The sequence below is a fragment of the Papio anubis genome, chromosome X (genome assembly GCF_008728515.1).
Source record: "Papio anubis isolate 15944 chromosome X, Panubis1.0, whole genome shotgun sequence".
Taxonomy (NCBI): Eukaryota; Metazoa; Chordata; class Mammalia; order Primates; family Cercopithecidae; genus Papio; species Papio anubis.
The window spans coordinates 18,414,992-18,436,471 of record NC_044996.1 but is presented as its reverse complement, the minus strand read 5'-3'; the positions used below and the strand labels follow the sequence as shown (position 1 = coordinate 18,436,471).

The following is a 21,480-nucleotide window of genomic DNA, read 5'->3' as shown; positions in this document are numbered from 1 at the left end:
ATGTGAGGAACACCAGGCTATACAATGCCTGGGCTCTGCCCTCAGAGCTCACAGTCCCCTAAGAAGGCGATGACTGTCCTCTGAGATTTGTTTCAAACTGGGTGTTCATCAACCTACTTCCATCTCTGTCAGAATAGAACAAGAAGTGGTTTATAACTTACACATGATAGATTTAGGTTTCTTATAGAGGAGCTCCCTAAAAGTAAGCAAGGATGGTTGAGAGTTAGAACTGGGTTAAGTTGTGAAATGTCAAGGTCCAGAAAGTTATCAAAATAGAGAATAGTTTCATTTTGTTGCTAGTGCAGTACTGAGTAGCAGATGCAAAACCAATGCATGCTAGATAGACATTTGGATGGATAGATGGATTAATGAATTCTTCTAGCTTGGTATAATGGAGACCTTATGTGAAGACAGGAGATGAGCTGAATAACCTTTGACCTTAGCTTGCAATTTTATTTTCCACATTTCTGTACCTAATGTTATGTGTAGCACTTCAAAATTCCAGATTGATTATTAATATGTAATTAGAAATTTAGGTCCTGAACTCCTCTTTTGTTTCATCTGCAGACCAAAAACGTCACTAAAGCATTAACCACATATGTTGTGAGTGCCAGCATTTCAGATATGTTTATTCAAAACTTAGCTGACCCAGTGGTTATCACTCTGCAGCATATTGGAGGAAACCAGGTAATATATCCATTTTCAGTTCTGAATCAAATGGCCTCAGGAACGCTTCACGATGTTTCTGTTAAAAGTAATTTGTTAATTAACAGATGTGATTCTAACACTTAATGAAGAATGTCCTATTCCAGGTAGCAAAGGTGTGTTATAATTGGAACCTTCTAGAAATAATGCCTTATCCTAAAGTGATCGGCATTCTAGCACTGTGACAGATTGGTGGGGCAGTGACTGGATCTTTTGGATGTCCCATCACACTAAATGACATGTGATTCCATTTATTTTTGAGTGAGGCAAGCAACTTCACTCAAAATAATTGAATATTTGTATTACTTGAATTTCCATAAAGAACATTAAAATGTGTATGAATTATCACCAAAGAACTAAAAGCATAGTCGTATGGCATAAAATAAGGTATATATTACTAAATAATCAAATTTAGCCTAAGTACAAGTATGAATGACTATTCCATTATTTGACATTAATGTATGGCCAGTGTGAAGTCTCAATATATTTCTCCGTTCCCAGTCTAAAAGACCATATGGTTCAGCATACTTTTCACTGGTCTTGCTTCTGGAAGGGAAGGAGAGAAGGAAGAGAGGGAGAGGAAATTTAAAGAAGCAAATACCAAATGAAACATGTTAGATAGGTAAGATCTCTGAATTTGGTCTGGGCTACAGCACTTCAATTATCCCCCGTAACTAATTGCTCCTTGCCTGCAGTTTCCTGAAGACTATAGGAGCTGGTGAGATCTTAGGAATGTTCTGTAGGCCTAATGAGGGAACAGATCAAATTTGTGTTCATAAGGCTTGATCTCAGCAGTGAGGCCCGAATTCCAAAGCTGCGGAAGGAACACATCAGCCCAGCATTGACTATCCATAGCCTTGTACCAGAAGGGCATGGCAATTTTTAATACTACCAAATATTTTAAAGGACATATCAGATCACCATCCAGTGACATGCTGTTTTCTCACTTGTAAATCCAGAGTTAGATGGAGTTAGTCTAACAGCCAATTCACAAATGGCCCAAATGTGTATGTGTATATGTGTGTGCATATGAGTGTGTTCATGTCTACCATGGGAAAACGTATTGAGAAGAAAACACTTGTGTGTATATGTTACTATACGGTAAATATCACAAAGCAAGGTGTTTACCTCTGATTTCCTTTTTTCCAGAATTATGGTCAAGTTCACTGTGTCTTTTGGGATTTTGAGAATAATAGTAAGTATTTTTGTTAGCAACTTTGACTTTGCCCCAGACCATTTTCCCACTTGGCAGTTAAATGGGAAGGAGTTGTGCTCAGACTACTGTCTTATCAGACCCTACAGAGCATTCTGAATGACCAAGATACAGGATATGATTTTTATATCAAATTAGGGCATGGGAATTAAGACAACTTTCCTTTTTGATAGGTAAGATCTCTCAATTTGTGCTGGGACTACAGCGCTCCAATCATGCCCAATAACTAATTGCTCCTTACCCGCAGTTTCCTGAAGAGTATAGGAGCTTATGATAAGTATCTTAGGCCCCAAAGATAATTATTTGGGAAATCAGAAAAATCACACAACTCGAGGGTAAGCAAAGTTGGAAGAAAGAAATTTGGAAGGCCCAGCGCAGAGTAACCTTGAGTTGTTTGAAGAAAGTTGAGGAAGGAATACCTGGTTCTTTATGTGGGCTTTCCCACAGAGTTTTGCGAGATCTACAACCTCCTTCCCTTTTTTTTTTCTCCTCACCTCTTTTAGACTGACTGTGTGACCTTGGGTAAGCAATTTACCCCCTCTGAGCCCCAGTCTTTTTATCTTTTCATTGAGGAGATGAAAATTCTTGGTTGGTCTCTAAGGATCCTAATTGCTGGAATAAGCATGAGTCTTTGGAGACAGATTGTAAAAGAGACTGTGAATGGTCATTGCTGACTGATTTGCTCTTAGGCCTGCCATCTTCACTGGAAATATCCAGGGTTATCACCGAATCTCAGACAATTTCCAAACAGAATCAATTTCCCTAAGAACGCCAGGAGTGGCTAAGTGAGGAGTCCTTCTGCCTGTGGAAACTCTGCCTAGGACCTTTCCCTTTTTCACTATCCTTGGAATTCTGGGACAAAATGGAAATTCTCTTCCCATTTGGCTCCCTAGGGTATAAGAATACTACTTCTTTCTGACAGACAAAAATAACACTGCCTGCCCTTTCCTGATTCCTTCCAAGTCTCTCAGGATAAAACTCCTATAAAGTGATGAGCTTTGTCCCCTACAACCTCAATAAGTTGATCTCTGTGTTCATTAATGCAAATTACTGGGCTAATCTCAGGTCACCCTTTGCCCCTGCACCTCTGTCCCATGCATCTAGAACCTCTGGAACCTTTGGCATTATCCCAGATGGACAAATGTTGACCACACTTAGCTGCCTGCCCTGGGATAACCCCTTTGGTCTAGTGCCACTCGTGTAGTTCTACTCTCAATCCGGTCTAGTACCTGAGATCTACAGGTTATGGAAGTATAAGTGTTAGTTCTAAACTCTGAGTGTGCTCAGAAGAAACTAGCCAGGTGTCCAGTAGAGCAGAGGCTCTAATTGGCCCTGCAGAGTTCTAGACCATGATCTGACTTTGGTTCAAAGCACTTGAGACCCTTTGAATTGCGGGTTCAGCTGGGTTTTCAGATGTCTATTCCAGTCCCTCTGAGTAAGCTCAAGTGCCAGCCTATATTCCATATGTCCATGTCCTTAAAAAGATTCCAGATCTGCCTGCTTCCTATTTATTGGCCACTTTTAAAAAAAGTCTTTATCACTGTAGTGTGGTGGCAGGACTTTTGTTCATGGTTAGAGTCTGTCCTAATTTATAGAGGTATGGTACAAGAACTGGAAAAGTGAGAGCTGAAGAAGTTATGCCATTTACGAAGTCCCCAAAAAGTCAGTTTAGTCTATTAGACTTAATTTAATTTCAGTGTTCAATTATACCCCTAATCTTGCTGTCTTAGCAAATAATACTAATTATAACATACGTTTAAATAGTGCATATAATGAAAAGTTAAACATTTCTGAGAAAAACAAAATTGCTTTGAAATTTCCTTCTGTCTCCTACAGATGGGCTGGGTGGATGGAATTCATCAGGCTGTAAAGTAAAGGAAACAAACGTAAATTACACAATCTGTCAGTGTGACCATCTCACCCATTTTGGAGTCTTAATGGTGAGTTGTCTCTTAGTCACTCCTTGATGGAAGTTTGAGAATTTTTATTAGACCAGTAATATATGTGTGAATTGTTATTTAAAAATGGTATGCATTTGGAAAAGAAAAGCCCCCCTCCAATTTGTTCATCCAAAGTAGAGCAGATTGAGACAAATATTTATTTATTTTTTCTCCTTATGAAATTAATGCTTGCTTCTCAAATTTCAAACAGTACAGAAAAGGTCCCTGTAGCCTCCCTCCCAAGTGATCACCACCTTTAACAGTCTAACGTGTATATTAATTTAGGTTTTTTTCCTGTGTATATATTAATGTATGTTTTTGCTTTGTTTTATAAACATGGCATCAAATTATTCATACTGTTTTTACCAATTGCTTTTTTCACTTAACAACATATATTGCACAACTTTCAGGCAAATGTGTATCTATCTATTATACTTCAATTTTTAAAATACCTTTATAGTATACCATTGTTTGGGTTTAACACAATAAATTTAACTAATTCCTGACTGGTGGACATTATAGCTGTTGCTGTTTTTCTCATTACAAACATTTCTGTAATACACATTCTTACTTATGTGTCCTCGAACACTGGTGTAAGTATTTTTGCAGGATAAGTTGACGGAAGTAGAATTGCTGGATTAAAGGGTCTGGTCATTAAAATATTTAAATGTAAGAAGGATCATAGGTATTTGTTGAGTTTTTCTTCCAAAGGACTATCAAATGTATTCCTTCTTCTCTACCCACATCAGAATACTTTCCTGGATTTCTTAGGTGACTTTATTATATACTGTTATCTGAATGTGTCATATGTTACTTGTTCCCACAAAGAATGGTTAGCTTTTTGAGGGCTGTGGGTCTGTTTTATATTTATTTTTAAACCATATCTATTCAACAAGTAAGTGGTACTCAATTGATACTTGTTGAATTGTAATAATTTTGTTCAACTCCCTCCAAATTGGCTGGAACACTACAGTGGGAGTCAAAAGACTGGGGTTGGCTGGGCATCATGGCTCACACCTGTAATCCCAGCACTTTGGGGGCTGAGGTGAATGGATTGCTTGGGCCCAGGATTTCAAGGCCAGCCTGGGCAACATGGCAAAATCCTGTCTCTACAAAAAATAAAAATAAAAAAAGTAGCCGGGCATGATGGCATGTGTCTGTAGTCCAAGGTACTCGGGAGGCTGAGGTGGGAAGAATCACCTGAGTCCAGGGAGGTTGAGGCTGCAGTGGGCCATGATCAGGCCACTGCACTCCAGTCTGGGCAACAGAGTGAGACCCTGTCTCAAAAAAAAAAAAAAAAAAAAAAAACCAGAGAGAGAGAGAGAGACCAGGGTTCTTGTTCCAGCTCTGTCTGTAACTAGCTATGTGATCTTGGTCAGGTTGTTTCCCTCTTTTGGATCTTAGATTTTTCTTCTGAAATGTGAATGACTGGAGTACACCAGGGTTTCTCAATCTTGGCACTATTGATATTCTGGCCAAATAGTTCTTTTTCTTTTCTTTCTTTCTTTTCTTTCTTTTTTTGACAGAGTCTTGCTCTGTCACCAGGCTGGAGTGCAGTGGCACAATCTCGGGTCACTGCAACCTCTGCCTCCTGGGTTCAAGCGATTCTCCTGCCTCAGCCTCCCCAGTAGCTGGGATTACAGGTGCCTGCCACCACACCCAACTAATTTTTGTATTTTTTTTAGTAGAGACGGGGTTTCACCATTTTGGCCAGGATGGTCTCGATCTCCTGACCTCATGATCCATCCACCTCATCCTTCCAAGGTGCTGAGATTACAGGCGTGAACCACCCCGCTGGGCCCCAAATAATTCTTTGTCGTGGGGAGTTGTTCTGTGCTTTGTGAGATGTTTAGCAGCATCCCTGGTCTTTCCCCACTAGATGCCAGTAGCACCCTCCCCAGTTGTGACAACCAAAAATGCCTCCAGATACCGCAAAATGTCCCTGGGAGAGGAGTAAAATCACTCCTGGTTGAGGACTACCAAAGTAAATACTGCTTCTTAACCTTTTATGAGTCATGAATCTCTAATCATCTGATGAAAGCTTTGGACCTTCTTCTTAGACCAGTGCACACATATATTCAAATAATTTTGCATGTCATTTCAGATCTTTAATGGTACTTAATTAATAAATTACTGAACTTTGTGGTCTCTAAGGTCCATTTTATTTGTTAATTTTGTGAAAGCTATTTAAGGTCTAAGGAAAAGGATCTTTTTTTTTTTTTTTCTGTTCTGTGTAGTGTTTTGAGATGCTTAGTTCAGATAATTATTCACTTTGCATCCCAAATTCACATCTATTAGTTTCGTTATATTTTAAATGTAGAACATGTTAATGATGATGAAGCCAAGGACTAAATGCTCTTCCAATGCTATTGATGGCTCCCCATGCTCTGTACACAGTCAGTTGAACTAGGCATACTCAACAAATAATATTAGGTCTTATCATATATCCATTCACATAATCTGGTTTTAGAAGAGCTATGGCAGAAATGTTATACATCCTGGGAACTTACCGTTAGTGAACACTGGAAGCATTTTGCCATAAACTTGCTCTGGTGAATGTGTAAAACACAACACATTGTGTTCCTTAGGATTTATCCAGATCTACAGTGGATACAGTGAATGAACAGATATTAGCGCTTATAACATACACCGGATGTGGAATCTCCTCCATTTTCCTGGGTGTTGCAGTGGTGACATACATAGCTTTTCAGTAAGTTGATACAGCCTTGCTCTGAGTACGTTTAATTTGGTTTGATGGATGCTATTACCATTGTAACTTTGTTAATTTCATGAACACATCACAATAGGAAGAAGTTGGATCCATTAGATTATGAAGTGGACAGGTTAAAAACAAAACATCAAGGCTCCTCTAAAAATATTTTAATTGGATTTTTGTAAAACAAGAGAGTTGGGATAGGAAAATATTTCTCTGTAGGATATAAGAACACCAACCCTGAAAGAAAATTTGATAAAATAGACTTTATTAAGAACTTCTTTAATCAAAAGACACAATTCAGATAGTGAAAGGCAAACCTTACATAGAAGATAATCACAATGCATATATCAGATAAAAGACGTGTATGCAGAATGTGTAAATAACTCTCACAAATCAAAAAGCAAAAGACAATAAAGTTTATAGATGGACAAAAGACTTGAACAGGCACCTCACAAAAGAGAATATCCGTGCCTAAGCCTAACCTTTACCAGATGGCGCCAATAAGCATATGACAAAGTTCTTTACATCATTACTCATCAGAGAAATCCTAATTACAACCACAGTTATATACTTCTCTGCACCCACCAGAATGGCTAAAATTAAAAATAAGGACAATAGCAAGTGTCAACAAGCATGTTGAACAACTGGAACTCGTACATTTGCTAGTGGGAATGTAAAATGGATCAGACACTTTGGAAAATTCTTTGGCAATACCTGTTAAATATAAATATACATCTCGCTGTTGACCCAGAAATTTCGCTCTTAGATATATACTCAAGACAAATGAGTACATATGTCCACTGAAAGATATGTACAAGAATATTTATAGCAGCTTCAGTCACAGTAGCTTCAAATTAGAAACAACCCCAATTTACATTAACAGTTGATTGGATGAATAAATTGTGATATATTTGTAAAATGGAATGCTACACAGCAGTAAGAAATGAATTACTTCTATACAATACAACATAATATCTAAATTTCAGAGACACAGAATTGAGCAAAGGAAGCCAGAAAAATAAGACAACATACTGTGTGGTTCCATTTACAAAAAGTTCCAAACGCAGGTGAAATCTATGGGGATAGAAGTGAGAGTATTGGTTACCTGTGGTGGGTGATATTGAATGGGAGAAGCATGAAAGAGCTTTCTAAGATGTTGAAAATATTCTGCCTCTTGATCTGTGTCGAAGTTCCACAGGTATATACATATGTAAAGATCCATCAAGTTATATAGTTAACACTTGTGCACTTCACTATAACCTCAGGAAAAAAATTCACACTAAATGAAAACAGCAAAATTTAAATCAATAAATAATTAATAAGAGTGTAAAATAATCAAAGGGGGTAATACATATTTTTTATTCTGAAAAATATTGGGTGAGTTTCTGCAAAGTACAGTTGCAATCACTTAATAAAACTTAAGGCCATATTTCCATGAGGCCATATGTTGGGATCTTTAGAACTATCCAAGTAGCTCTACTTGGAATGGTTTCCATAGTCATCCTGCTATTTGGTAATATGTAGCTCCAGCCTGCTGAAGCAGTGGTGATAGAATCATAATACCTAGGAAACTCCTTCTTTCTTTCTAAAAGATAAAAAGAAAAATAATAGCCTCTCTCAAGTGTGTAGTTGAGAGAGGCTATTATTATTTCTGTTAGTTAAGGTCACTATGTTTATTATACTTTGACTCTACCTGGAAAGAGAATGGGGGACTTCAAAGTATAAGCAAAGATGAGTAATTCTTTTATTCTTTCACTTATTATGTAGATAAGATGTGGCAATGTTTAATTTAAAAAAAAAAAACAGACTTTACCTAACTTAACCTTGTACTTTCTCTTTCAGCAAACTTCGAAAAGATTATCCTGCCAAAATTCTGATCAACCTGTGCATAGCACTACTGATGCTAAACCTGGTATTTCTGGTCAATTCTTGGTTGTCATCATTTCAGAAGGCGGGAGTTTGTATCACAGCTGCAGTGGCACTTCATTACTTCCTGCTTGTTTCTTTTACTTGGATGGGCCTGGAGGCAGTCCACATGTATTTGGCTCTAGTCAAAGTCTTCAACATATATATTCCAAATTATATACTTAAATTTTGTCTAGTTGGTTGGGGTAAGTATATCTGCCATTGTTTTTGATATTTATGTCTTAAGTTTGTCTTTCTAATTCTAGCTCTGTTAGATTCTGTTAATATCACAGGTAAAAAATTAAGGATGGCCTTGCTGGTGTTTGGGCATGCATCTTTTTTTCTGCCTGTATTGCTCTATTAATTCAATTTTTAACCTTTATGGCGAGGAGTTGGTGCACAAATATTTATTGAGCACTTACTTATTGTATGTTGTGCTAAGTGCTGGCTCTACAGTAGTGAATAGATTTTATCTCTTCCTTTGCAGAAGTTACAGTCACAACAAATACTGATAAAACAGCTAACACTTAGGTAGCACTTACATGTGCCAGATGCTATTCTAAGTGCTTTACATATGCATTTAATCCTCATAATATCTCTATGGGATAGATTCCATCATTATTCCTATTTAATAGACGAGGAGACTGAGGCACAGAAAAATTAGGTAATTTGCCAAAACTCACACAGTTAGTAAGCAAGAGAGCTGGGATTTGAGCCAGGGAGTTTGTCTCCATAGTTTGGACTTCTAACCTCTATGGTCTTGCCATATTGTTTAAGGAACAGGGAAAAGACTTGAAATGGGTGAAAGAGTGCTGGGTCAGCCAGAACCTGATTCTCATCACACCTCATGACTGTGATGATCACTGCTGGCCTTGGAAGAAGCCAGGAATGGTCCTCAGCATAGATCTTTCTGAACACAAATGTCATTTCATTGGCTTGTTTCCTGCATTTCTAACTGTCATGGTCAGCTCAGCTCCTTTCCTCTCTCTCTTGTGTATTCAAGGCAGATTTTGGGTTCAGACAATGTGTTAGATGCGTAGGAGATATACATTAAGTAGCATACCTAGGGTACATAGGAACACAGATTTTATCTTCCACTGCCTTTGTGAAGACAATACCCTCCTAATTAGCTACTCATCCCTTTAATGAGTTCATTAACATAGTACATGCTTTCACTGGATACACAGTCAGTGCTATTATCTATGCTAATGTGGGGAGCAGAGACAGGCAAATACTGAACAGATCATAATCTAAAAGCTTGTTTTAGTACACTTTGGAATCCATCAGAAACACAGAGCCAAAAGCAGTCGATACACTCCCCTTAGAGCCTTGTGTCCCTCATCTTGATTCAATCACAGGATTGAAAAATGTGGGAGAGCCTTCATGAATAATCCAAAAAGCAGATGATATGGCCAACTGTGAAAAGGCTGTAAATGTCACTCCATCCTGGCTTTACTTCTGCCTGATCGTCACTCATTCCCAGCTTCTTTTTTAAGCCCTTCCTCCAGGACTCACTTCTTATCTCTTTGATCTTCTAATTTCATATACATTTCTTGGGTTACAAGGAGAGGCAGGAAAGGCTAAAGTTTGGTACTTGGAAGCAGGAAAACTTTAGTTACACACACAAGCTGAGAAGTCTGACTGGCTCAATCAGTAAAGAAAGATACAATAAGCCACTATTAGGTTCAGTTTACTACTTACATAAACTGTGAAAGGAAGGGTACCTAAAAGTGCCAGCTTTCATGTTCTTGTCCCCCACACTAAAAAGAACGACACCAAAACAAAGAGAATGGATGACTGTCACATGACTTGTAGGATTCCCGGTGGCTGAGGAGCTGGTTTTAAATGGAAGTGATGCTGTTTCCTATTCTGCTGCCCTATTCTGAGGGGGCAGGGTACAAAGGCCCACACCTCTGCAGAGCCCTGGGAGATGATGAGAAGCTGTCTCCTGACAGCCTCCTGGAGGAGACAGGGAGGTGAATAGGAGATGGCCTTGGAGCACCTCCCCACAGGCCTCCCATCTTCTTGAATTTGTGGAGGTCCGCAGGGCACACCGCCCAAATTCAGATAAGCCTTTACCTGCGTGGTCTATGTGCATACATGCAAGGTCACCAGGAAGCCACAGCTGAGCTGTCCCACTACAGGGAGTTTTGGAGCATTTCAATATTAGACAAAAGCAATCAACTGTAAGGAAAATAGATATTAACATCTGTTTATGTTTGGAGTTCTGCCTTATGAATGCCAAAGCAACCTGTTGGAAAGGTTTATTTTAATGACAAAAACCACAATTACTTTTGCACCAACCTAATGAATCCCTGTCCAAGACAGTAGATTTGTTTATATTTTTAAAATAACAACCGAAGGGATCTTTTTAAAAAAAAAAAAATTCAATATGTAAACACAGCTTGAAGACTGCCACACAACTTCCATCCTAAAGATGAGGCCTTCCTCTGTCTCTCCCTTCCAGCCTTCGGGGGTATTTTTAAAAACATCTGCAGCATTCTAGGTGCTGTGCTTGGGGTGGGCTCTACAGATTTGAAGGGACTATCCTGTTTATCACAGAATGGGACAGTGGAGGATTTTTCAAGATACTTGGCATCCTGGGCTTTGGAACAGCTTTGGAAAGCATGTAACAAAACCCCTAAAATGTATGTAGGTGTATGCTCTTAGTCTAGGAGAAATGCAATTGAGAGATAAAGAAATCATTTAAGTTTTGCAAATGTACATGAAATTGGATTTTTAAACCCTGTGTCTATACTCTCCTCACGTTTGACCATTTCGACTGAACTGATTGCTTTATTATAGTCTGACTGAATTGAGTGGTTGTTAACTGGTCGATCTAGTCAAAATGTCAAACTAGTAATGAGTGTGGAAACAGTTTCCCTGTCAAAAAAGCACTGAAGGCTGCAGCTGATTGCCTGTGCCCTTCCCCTAAGGTGACCTAGACAAAAAGCTATTGGGAAAGAAGGGGCGATGTGGAAAGGGAGTAAAAATTAGAGGCTTATCATCTAAGAAGAAATGCTTGATGCGAACTTGCATTCCAATCAACTAGATACTTCTTTTGCCAAGTTGATTTTTTGGCACTTGAGCTATTTTTAATAACTGGTGGGTGTTGTATTGGAGCCATTGGCATGCTGTCTAGTTTAGCAGATTGGAGAACTCCTAGAAATGTTTAACTCGGAAGAATTCACAAACATTTTGCAAACAATAGTATTTTGATGCCCACACATCTGTGGCTCATTTAAACAGTGTCTTAATGTATCATCACCCACAGTCATTGATTAGGATGCCTCCCTGCTACCTGAAGAAATGCCTCTGACTTGCTTTCCCACTGCAGGAATCCCAGCAATCATGGTGGCAATCACAGTCAGTGTGAAAAAAGATCTGTATGGAACTCTGAGCCCAACAACTCCATTGTAAGTACCAGCATCTCTTTCTCTAGTGGTGGGGCTCTGGCCCAGCAAGGTATGGTAAAGCGTTCTTGCCTGGGATTGGTCTTGACTCTGGCTTCAGGAAGAAATCAGCCTAAGCCCTTTTGCCCTAAGCATAGTCAAGGCTACATTTATGTAATGGTTAGTTGCCTGGGTCCTCTATGACCTTAGGCAAGTTACTTTACTTTTTAGTTCAATTTCCTCCTCTGGAAAATGGGAATAATAATGTTTCCTGTTAACGTCCTGTGCAAATTAAAATGATATCATGTATGTAATGTGCTCAGCATATTGCCTGTTCTATGGCAAATGCTGTGTAACTGGCAGGTATTGTGATTACAAAGCTCACACATTGCAAAGGTCATTGCAAAGAGTTAGTGGCCACTACAAGGAAATTCTGAGATGATTTGGAAAACATTTTTTACCTTTCAGCAACAAAGGTCTTCCCTGAAGAATGCTAAACAGCTTTCCTTTGTAAACGGCCTCAGCTTTGTTGTTTTCTTGTTTCTTTTCATTTTTTTCTTTTTATCCCATTTGATGTATAAGCTCATCTCTTTAGTTCTGTCAACCACAATCACATGAGAGTAGCAATTCACTTCACCCCACCTCTCCAAAACCTTCTTTTACAGGCGTGTAGGCGTGTAGACAGTTGCCCTGCGGTCCTTTAGGCTGCACAATCTCATTTTACACTTCTGATTATTCCATTCTTTTTATCATTGCCTCTCAAGTTCTTCCACTATAGATTTCCTCTCCCACTGGACTGGAATCAAATGTAGGAGGTCCTGCTCCAAGACTCCCCCGTCTTTCATATTGAGATGACAGTTTCCAGCGGGTCAAAATTATTTTGCCCTTTATAGCAGATGCTTTCTAATTAAAATTCCTTGTTATCTTTTCTTTCTCTTCCATTTTCTCTTGCCTTCCTTCTTATCTCCCGCTCCAACCTCCCCCCTTGCCTGTTTTGTGACTTAAAAGGTCCCCAGTGTCTACCTAATGGTGACTCTTCTTGAACCATCAAAAGCAAGAGCTAAAGCAAAACCAGAACAAAATCAACTCCACTTTTTCCCAAAAGAGACTTTTCAGATGTGACTTGGTTAATAAGAGGCAGACTGCTCTAATAGTTTTTTTTTTTCAAATTATATTTTGAAGAAGTAATTCATGCACATGGAACAAAATCCAAATGTACAACAGGGTAGAGGATGAAAAATAAGCCCCACTTCCAAACTCCAGCTACCCAGTTTCCCTCCTGAGGTAACTCTTATTACCAATTTATTACCAAAGATCAAATTTGTATGGATATTCTCTTGCACACTTTGTTACCCAAGTGGTAGATATACACCATTTGGCACCTTGGTCTTTCCACTTAACAATATATCTTGAAGGTGATTCTCTACCCAAACATATAACACTATCTCATTTTAACAGTTTTCTATAGCATCCTTTAAGGATGCTGATAATATTCAGGGAACTCTAGGTATCAGAATCTATTAGGAAAATTAAATGTTTTTTAACACGTTTGCAACACACACACAGAGACAAACTCACACATAAGTGAAAGTATCCATGCCAACATAAACAACATGACCAAAAGAGATTTTCCTGGTTTTAGAAAAGAGAGCTCAGTTGACACACAGTTAAATTAGTCAATCTTCTCCATGTTCAAAAATCAGGGAAAATGCCTCCAGTAATTGCAAATGTTATTAACTGGAATATTTGTTCATATGAATCACTGCATATTTTTTTCTTTAATAAAAACTATAGAGTCATTAATCAATCCAGTGGCCAGTGTTGCCTTTGTCATCCAAATACATCATATTTTAAAGCAGTACACCTAGAGCTGTTCTCTTTTTGTAGCATTTTCATTAACTTTCATAATTTCACCATTGTTTGATATAGCTTTCAGAAAAGCCACTCATTGCTCACATCCTTTCACTGTGATATTTATCATGTAAAGTAGAATTCATCCTGCAAATAAGAGCTTAGGTGTAAGGTGTTGGGAGGAAGGGCATGCAGGGGCGGTGTGAGGAGCGCGGCGACAGAGAGCCACTTCGGGGGAAAATGTATCATTCGTTTTTCTGCTATTAACGAATAGAACCATTTCCTAGGGAATTGGACTGACGGGTTCCGCATAATCCTAGAGGATGGTAGAAACCATCCTCTAGGATTTCTGACTTAGTGTTGGAGAGAACCCTGAAGTGGGGTTCAGGAGATTGAGGTTCTTGTTCCAGCTCTGCCTGCAGTTGGTGTGAGTGAACTCTGTCCAATTCATTTCTCTAGGGCTAGATGCCCTTAGGGTGAAATAAAATTGACTAGATGATCTTCAGTCTCTGAGAAATAGGACTTTATGTTTCCCTATCTCATGATAGTCTTCTTTGTTTCTTACAGTTGTTGGATTAAAGATGATTCTATCTTTTACATCTCAGTGGTGGCTTATTTTTGCCTCATATTTCTCATGAATCTCTCCATGTTCTGCACTGTTCTTGTTCAACTGAATTCTGTGAAATCCCAAAGCCAGAAGACTCGTCGGAAGATGATCCTGCATGACCTCAAAGGCACAACGAGCCTGACATTCTTACTTGGCCTCACCTGGGGGTTTGCCTTTTTTGCCTGGGGACCTGTGAGAATCTTTTGCTTGTATCTTTTTGCCATTTTTAACACTTTGCAAGGTAACTGCTGCTTTTTGCCTTTTTCGTGGCCAGCTACAGCTCCAGCAAAGCTTTTGTTGCTGTGGAAAATAATCTCACCTGTTGGAAACATTAACTAGATGTTAGTCTTCATTAAATGCACACACAGCCCACTCTCTCTTACTCAGTGGTATAGGGAGAAGCCCAGATAGGTAATTCAACTTTAGGTAGTTGGAAATGCCTATATCAAACACTGATTGGCAATACTTCATAGAGTGTTCATTGTATCAACACATTGTGCTAAAAAATGTACAGATTCACACTCATGTTGATATTTTGAAGTGCACAATCCAGCTAAACATAGCAATTAACTGGAAAGCAGAAACATTAAAGTTTTGGCCCCATAGACTCTATCTGCATCAGATATCCTAATATTTTGGGAAAGAGCCAGGCTAGACTATCATAGAATCATACAGGAATGAAGGTTAAAAGCAAAGGGCTATGGGAAAGGCCAAGGTTGTAGCCTTGATTTTGCTGTAAGGCAACCTTTAAAAAGTTACCACAATTGGTTGAATTAGATGATCCTAAGCTAAAGGCCCTAGATCGAGTTCTTTTAATTATTTTCCTTTATTCTGATGAAATGAACAAATAGTCAATGAAGTGATGAAATGGTCGACAAAAGATGGCATGAGAAGTAAAAGCTAGGGGCTGGGTGCAATGGCTCATGCCTGCAATTCCAGCATTTTGGGAAGTTGAGGCAGGCGGATCACCTGAGGTCAGGAGTTTGAGACCAGCCTGACCCACATGGTGAAACCCCGTCTCTACTAAAAAATATAAAAATTAGCCGGGCATGGTGGTATGCGCCTGTAATCCTAGCTACTTGGGAGGCTGAGGCAGGAGAATCGCTTGAACTCCGGGAGACAGAGGTTGCAGTGAGCTATGATCGTGCCACTGCACTCCAACCTGGGTAACAGAGAGAGACTCTGTCAGAGAAAGAAAGAAAGAAAGAAAGAAAAAGAAAGAAAGAAAGAAAGAAAGAAAGAAAGAAAGAAAGAAAGAAAGAAAGAAAGAAAGAAAGAAAGAAAGAGAGAGAGAAAGAAAAGAAAAGAAAAACAGAAAAGAAAAGAAAGCTAGGGATCTGGTTCATGTAACTCTGAGTAATTGCTGATGTTCATTTTAACCTGATTTTGCCTATTAAAAATACTGAGGGGAAGAGGCCTGCAAAATTATTTTGTGTGAGTCTCTAATTCTACCCCATACTTTTATCCTCAAGTTTGGTCCGGTCCATCTGGGCTACTCCAGTAGGGACAGGCTGAGGGTCAACTTGGCATTTCATTGAGTTAGACTCTCCCTTCGTGCTCTCCGCTATTTTTTTTTTTTTTTTCATTCAATAAACCCTTCTTTTCCATACTGAAGCCCACTGATGATCCCATGGGATGCTCCTGCAAGGAAAAAGTTCTATGGTCAAATAACTTTGGGAAATGTGGCAAATTACATTCCCCCTTTCTTGGAATAGCACTATGTACATTAGCATGGTAAAAGTTCTATTACAAAAAAAAATTGTCTTTAAAAACTTGTTTTAATGTAGTGTCTTAAAAACCTCTGAACCTTTTATTGTGGTCATTGTTAATCCCTGAGGAACCTTGAGAAAAATAAATTGGCATGCAGTTATTATATTCCAGGCACTTGCAAAGTGCTGCGGGGAGTGGGGGGAAGCAATGTAGCAGAAGGCATGGTTTTTGCATTTATGTTTTATGACTCAAGAAACCATCTTATTTTAAGCAATGAGGTGGATCAGTGGAAACTTTCTGTCCCACCAGATCCTGCCAACCATATACAGCCATGTTCTAATTGGAATATAAGAAGTCACAAAATGTGTTGTTCTTCCTTCACATGCCATTTTTATTGCCTCTGGTAGTAGGAATGGAATTTTTAGAAACTCTCAATACCACCCTCTCTTGGTTCCCTTTGAGGCTACTGGCACTTGGTTGAATTCTAGTGTAGAACTGAAGGTTGTATTCTAGTGTAGGCCCTGGTGATGGTTCTACACTTTTTCTGTGGATAGAACTGCCTGGCCCACACTACAGTACTCTAACCTGATGCTCTAACCTCAAGAACTAACCAGTCATGGTGTAGACTGTCCATGGAAACGGATTAGAACCCAAGTGCCTGTGAAGACTTCCTCCACAGTGGTAACTCCAGGCTTCTCTTTGGCTCAGTGATTCTGAGGAAAAATGCACTCACTCTGTGGAAAGAGGGGTTAAAGGAAAGCTGGCAAAAGATCAAGAAAGCCAGGCAGTTCTGATTTTAAAAAGGAGGGGCAGGGGTGTTTTCAAAACCACGCTTATGGTGGAAAGTAGCATCTAAGGAAGGAAACTGCATGGATAGAAGCAGAATTTAATAGGATATTTCTTTTCTTTTCAACTTTTATTTCAGATTCAGAGGGTAGATGTGCAGGTTTGTTAGCTGGGTATATTCTGTCATGCTGAGGTTTTGGGTGTGAATGATCCCATCATCTAGGTAGTAAGCATAGAACCCAATAGTTACCTTTTCAATCCTTACTTTCTCCCTCCTTTCCCCTCTAATAGTCCCCAGTTGTCTACCGTTGCCATCTTTATGTCCATGTGTACCCCATGTTTAGTTTTCACTTTTAAGTGAGAACATGCAGTACTTGGTTTTCGTTCCTTCATTAATTCACTTAGCATAATAGCCCCTAGCTGCATCCATGCTGCTGCAAATGACATGATCTCATTCTTTTTTTATAGCTGAGTAGTATTCCATGGTGGCTATGTAGACACTTTCTTTATCCAATCCACCATTAATGGACACCTAGTTTGATTCCGTGTCTTTACCATTGTGAATATTGTTACAATGAACATAAGGGTGCATGTGTCTTTTTGGTAGAGTGATCTGTTTTCTTTTGGATATATACCCAATAATGGGATTGCTGAGTCAAATAGTAGCTCTGTTTTACTTTATTTGAGAAATCTTCAAACTGCTTTCCACAGTGACAGAACTAATTTACATTCCCACCAACAGTATATAAGTGTTCTAACTGGGTATTTCTTGAAAACTAAAATCAAAGTCCCATAGATCCAGCACCAAAAGAGCCAAGCTGTCTCTGTCTGTCAGATATGCCTTATGTCCATCAAGCACAAAGTCTTGCCAGTCCTGCCTGAAATGACTACAAGATAGCATGTACCATCTTGTAGCAAGGGAGTTTTCAGAGCTCAGAGTTTCAAATTCAAGACACACACACACACATGACCCGAATAACCTCCAAAACAAATGGTGGAACAAGTGAACAAAGTAGTCATTTAAAAGACAAATGACAAGCTTGCAACGCTGGCTGAAGGGGATGGGGGTGACCTGTGGTCAAGTGGGAAAAATTATGCTCATGATGAGCTATTTGTGAAGGAGGAATGCACAAATAAAACTGCAGGTGACAAAAACCTGACATCTTCCCTCATGCCTGTGTTTTCCTAGTGAGTAAGCAGATCAATCTGTTATGGGAAAGGAAAAGGAAAGCTGTCAGGCAGAGGGGGAGAGTTGGCAGGCAGCTCATTGGAATTCACAGAATAACCTTTAAGTCTGAAAAATAAACTCTATGCAAGAAATCAGAGTAGTAATAGGTGCTTGATGTCACTGTCACCCCTTGTACATGCTGAAGTTGGAGGAGTTTTGCCTGCTCTGAGACTGTGGTTTGCTCTCCTCGGGGTGCTGCGCCGCCTTCCAGGTGGCTGCTGCTCAGAAAAACAGCAAACACTGCTGAATTCATCCCCGCAGTTGTTTGGTTACACATGGGGATAAAGCTTTTGGGAGAGTTAGAGAGACATGCCATTCCGTTTACATGCCATTCCATTTAGCCTCCCATCTGGAATCAGAGTCTCAGGGCTGGGGCTAGGGAGCCAAGATCTTCCCAATCAAACTTCCCATCGAGTGACAAGAAGTCACTTGCCTCTGCCTGAAACTTTCCATAGACTGAGAGCTCACCATTCTGTAAAGCAAAGCATTTATCAGCTCTGATGTGGTACCGATTTTCCTTACCTGAGGTTAGTATAGTACAGTAGTTAAGGCCTTGGGCTCTATAGTCAGACTGCCTGTATTCGGAACTGGTGCTGCCAGCTCAATGTTAGCTCTGTGACCTGGGTCAAGTTTACTAGACTTCTTGGACTCCGAGTTTCCTCAACTATAAAAATGAGACTAATAGTACAATGCCTATCATATACTTATTGCCAAATAAACACTAGCTGTGATTTGTTAGTACGTGGTTGCTCTGGAACTTTCTTCCATTTCTCCTGGTTCTATCCGGGCAACTGTACAGATACAAGCCTAATTTGTCCTTTTCATGGCAGCCCTTTCAGATCTGTGGCTAAGTTACCATCTCTTCTCACTCTATGTTTTCCACTCCAAGTTTTTTTTTTTTTTTTTTTTTGGTCTGGATACAACATCCCAGCTCTTTCAGCTTTTCTTCACTATCCTTCTTCACTGTATTCTTGAATACTTCTGTTTGTCATCTTGCTCTTAAAACAAAGCCTCCCAAACTGAACATGGTGCTGGTGGGAGGTATGGTCAAACAAGGACAGAATATGGCAGGAGACTGTCACTCGCCTCCATCAAGATTCTTTTTATTTATTTATTTTTTATTATACTTTAAGTTCTAGGGTACATGTGCACAATGTGCAGGTTTGTTATCTTTACTTCCAGCAGTGCTCTAGCTGAAATTTGCTTTGGGGCATTTACAATAGACTGGTGCTCAGTTTACAATGGGTTAAGACCTCTTTGATACTAATTTACCTTCAGGACAACTGGCCAATTTAGAGGCAAGCTGAACCTGTATAGAGAATAAAGGTTTCCAAACTGCACTTGGATCAGAATAAATATTTTGAGGCTCAAGCAGTTATCACTATGTTGTAGGTGGATGTGAGAGTTTGTGTATCAAGTGCCTTGGAGTTCAAATCAACATACATTTATTGAGCTGCAGCAGTTAGTGCATTAAAGATGAAGGGCAAAATGGCATAAATATGAAAAGGAAACATATCTCAGCCCTCAAAGACTCAACAGCTAGGTGGAGAAATGGGAAATAGATGAATAATTGTATGGCTACATATAACAATACAAGAAACAAAATGTTATGAGAGTTCAGAAGTGGGAAAAATGAGTTTCAGTTTGAGGCATCTGGAAAGGTTTTGTGGATAAAGACTTTTTGTAATGGACCATAAATATAAGTCGGGCTATTGACAGGAGTTATTTCTGCCAATTCTACCCCCAACTGCAGGAAATCTAATTGGTCCTCCAGGGAATTTGCAATGAAGATAATTTTTTTTTTTTTAAGACATAATCTTGCTCTATCGCCCAGGCTGGAGTGTAGTGGCTCGATTCCGGCTCACTGCAACCTCTGCCTCCTGGGTTCAAGTGATTCTCGTGCCTCAGCCTTCCATGTAGATGGGACTACAGGCATGTGCCACCACACCCAGCTAATTTTTGTATTTTTAATAGAGACGGGGTTTCTCTATGTTGACCAAGTTGGTCTTGAACTACTGGCTTCAAGTGATCCACCTGCCTCTGCCTCCCAAAGTGCTGGGATTACAGGTGTGAGCCACCATGCCTGGCCAAGATAATCTTAAGTCATACTTTTATCTTCCAAGGAGATATTTTAGAGGGTGAGAAAGAGAAATGGCCAGCACTGCTGACAAAGACTTTCAGCCCCTCCCTCCCCCTTGCAGGACAAAATCAGGGCTGGCATTGGAAGTTGAGGGTCAAATCCATGGTTTCCACATGGTGTCATTATGCCAAAAAGCATGTGTAATAGCTATTTATTGCTATGTAATACATTACCCCCAAATTTTACCAGCCTAAAACAACAAAAATTTATTATCTCACACAGTGTCTGAGGATCAGGAATTCAGGAGCAGCTTAGCTGGGTGTTTCTGACGCAGAGACTGTCGTAAAGTTGTAGTCAAGCTGTCATCCGGGCCTGCAATGATCTAAAAACTTGACTGGGACTGAGGAATGTGCTTCCAGGAAGGCTCATCCACATGGTCGTGGACTGGAAGCCTCAGTTCCTCACCATGTGGGCCTCTCCACAGAGATGCCAGGATGTCCTCAGGACAAAATACTTGGCTTCCTTCAGAGTGATGAGAGAGAGAGAGAGAGAGAGAGAGAGAGATCTTTTATAACCTAATCTTGAAAGCGACATGCCATCCCTTCTGCTATATTCTATTGGTCCAATGTGGAAGGAAACTACACAAGGATGCCAATGCCAGGTTGTGGGGATGATTGAAAGCAATCTCAGAGAGGGGCTACCTTACCTCTCATGCTCTAGGATGAACAGCAGCCCCGGGACAAAATAGCGGTTGACATGAAGTCTTGATATAGACATTTTTGCCTTTGGGAGGGAGGCTACAAAGACAAGATCAGAAAGCCAGTAGTGGTCCTGGGGTTCCTTGAAAGTAGTATCTCTCATGACAGGAGCAGACCTGAGTCAGGGCATTGGTGACAGCTGGTGAAAGAAACCGAAAAAGACTGACCTTCTTCTCCCGGCTTAGGATTCTTCATTTTTGTGTTTCACTGTGTGATGAAGGAGAGTGTGCGGGAGCAGTGGCAGATACACCTCTGTTGTGGGTGGTTGCGATTGGATAACTCTTCTGGTAAGATGTCAGTTTGGATGAAGTTTTGAATTTTACATGTTTTACAAAACTGATCAGATTAATTTGTCTCCTAACTTGAGTACATACAGCATATCAGCATCAAAACACAGGCTGTTTCCATGTCGTGAAAATGATTTGTGCTTTTGAGCTGAGATGAATGAAGTCAAATGAAGAATGTGACTTGGGCCATATTTTAAACTAGGGATGCTTTTGTTTTGGCCCAGATTCCTTGGATTGCTTACCCTCACTGTCACATCAGTCTCAATTCAATTAAAAGAACATTGAATGCGTGTCTGCTGTGT

The 21,480-nt window shown here is 39.7% G+C and overlaps 1 protein-coding gene across 1 annotated transcript in view; it reads left to right on the top strand.

Moving 5' to 3' along the window:
* ADGRG4 (adhesion G protein-coupled receptor G4) overlaps positions 1 to 21,480 on the top strand; it is a 108,068-nt gene that overhangs the window by 83,446 nt on the left and 3,142 nt on the right. Inside the window, exons 14-21 of the mRNA XM_021932722.2 lie at positions 568 to 687; positions 1,855 to 1,900; positions 3,755 to 3,858; positions 6,447 to 6,568; positions 8,417 to 8,685; positions 11,817 to 11,895; positions 14,290 to 14,570; positions 21,077 to 21,178. Coding sequence (XP_021788414.2) covers positions 568 to 687; positions 1,855 to 1,900; positions 3,755 to 3,858; positions 6,447 to 6,568; positions 8,417 to 8,685; positions 11,817 to 11,895; positions 14,290 to 14,570; positions 21,077 to 21,178 — 1,123 coding nt within the window. The remainder of the gene's footprint in view (positions 1 to 567; positions 688 to 1,854; positions 1,901 to 3,754; positions 3,859 to 6,446; positions 6,569 to 8,416; positions 8,686 to 11,816; positions 11,896 to 14,289; positions 14,571 to 21,076; positions 21,179 to 21,480) is intronic.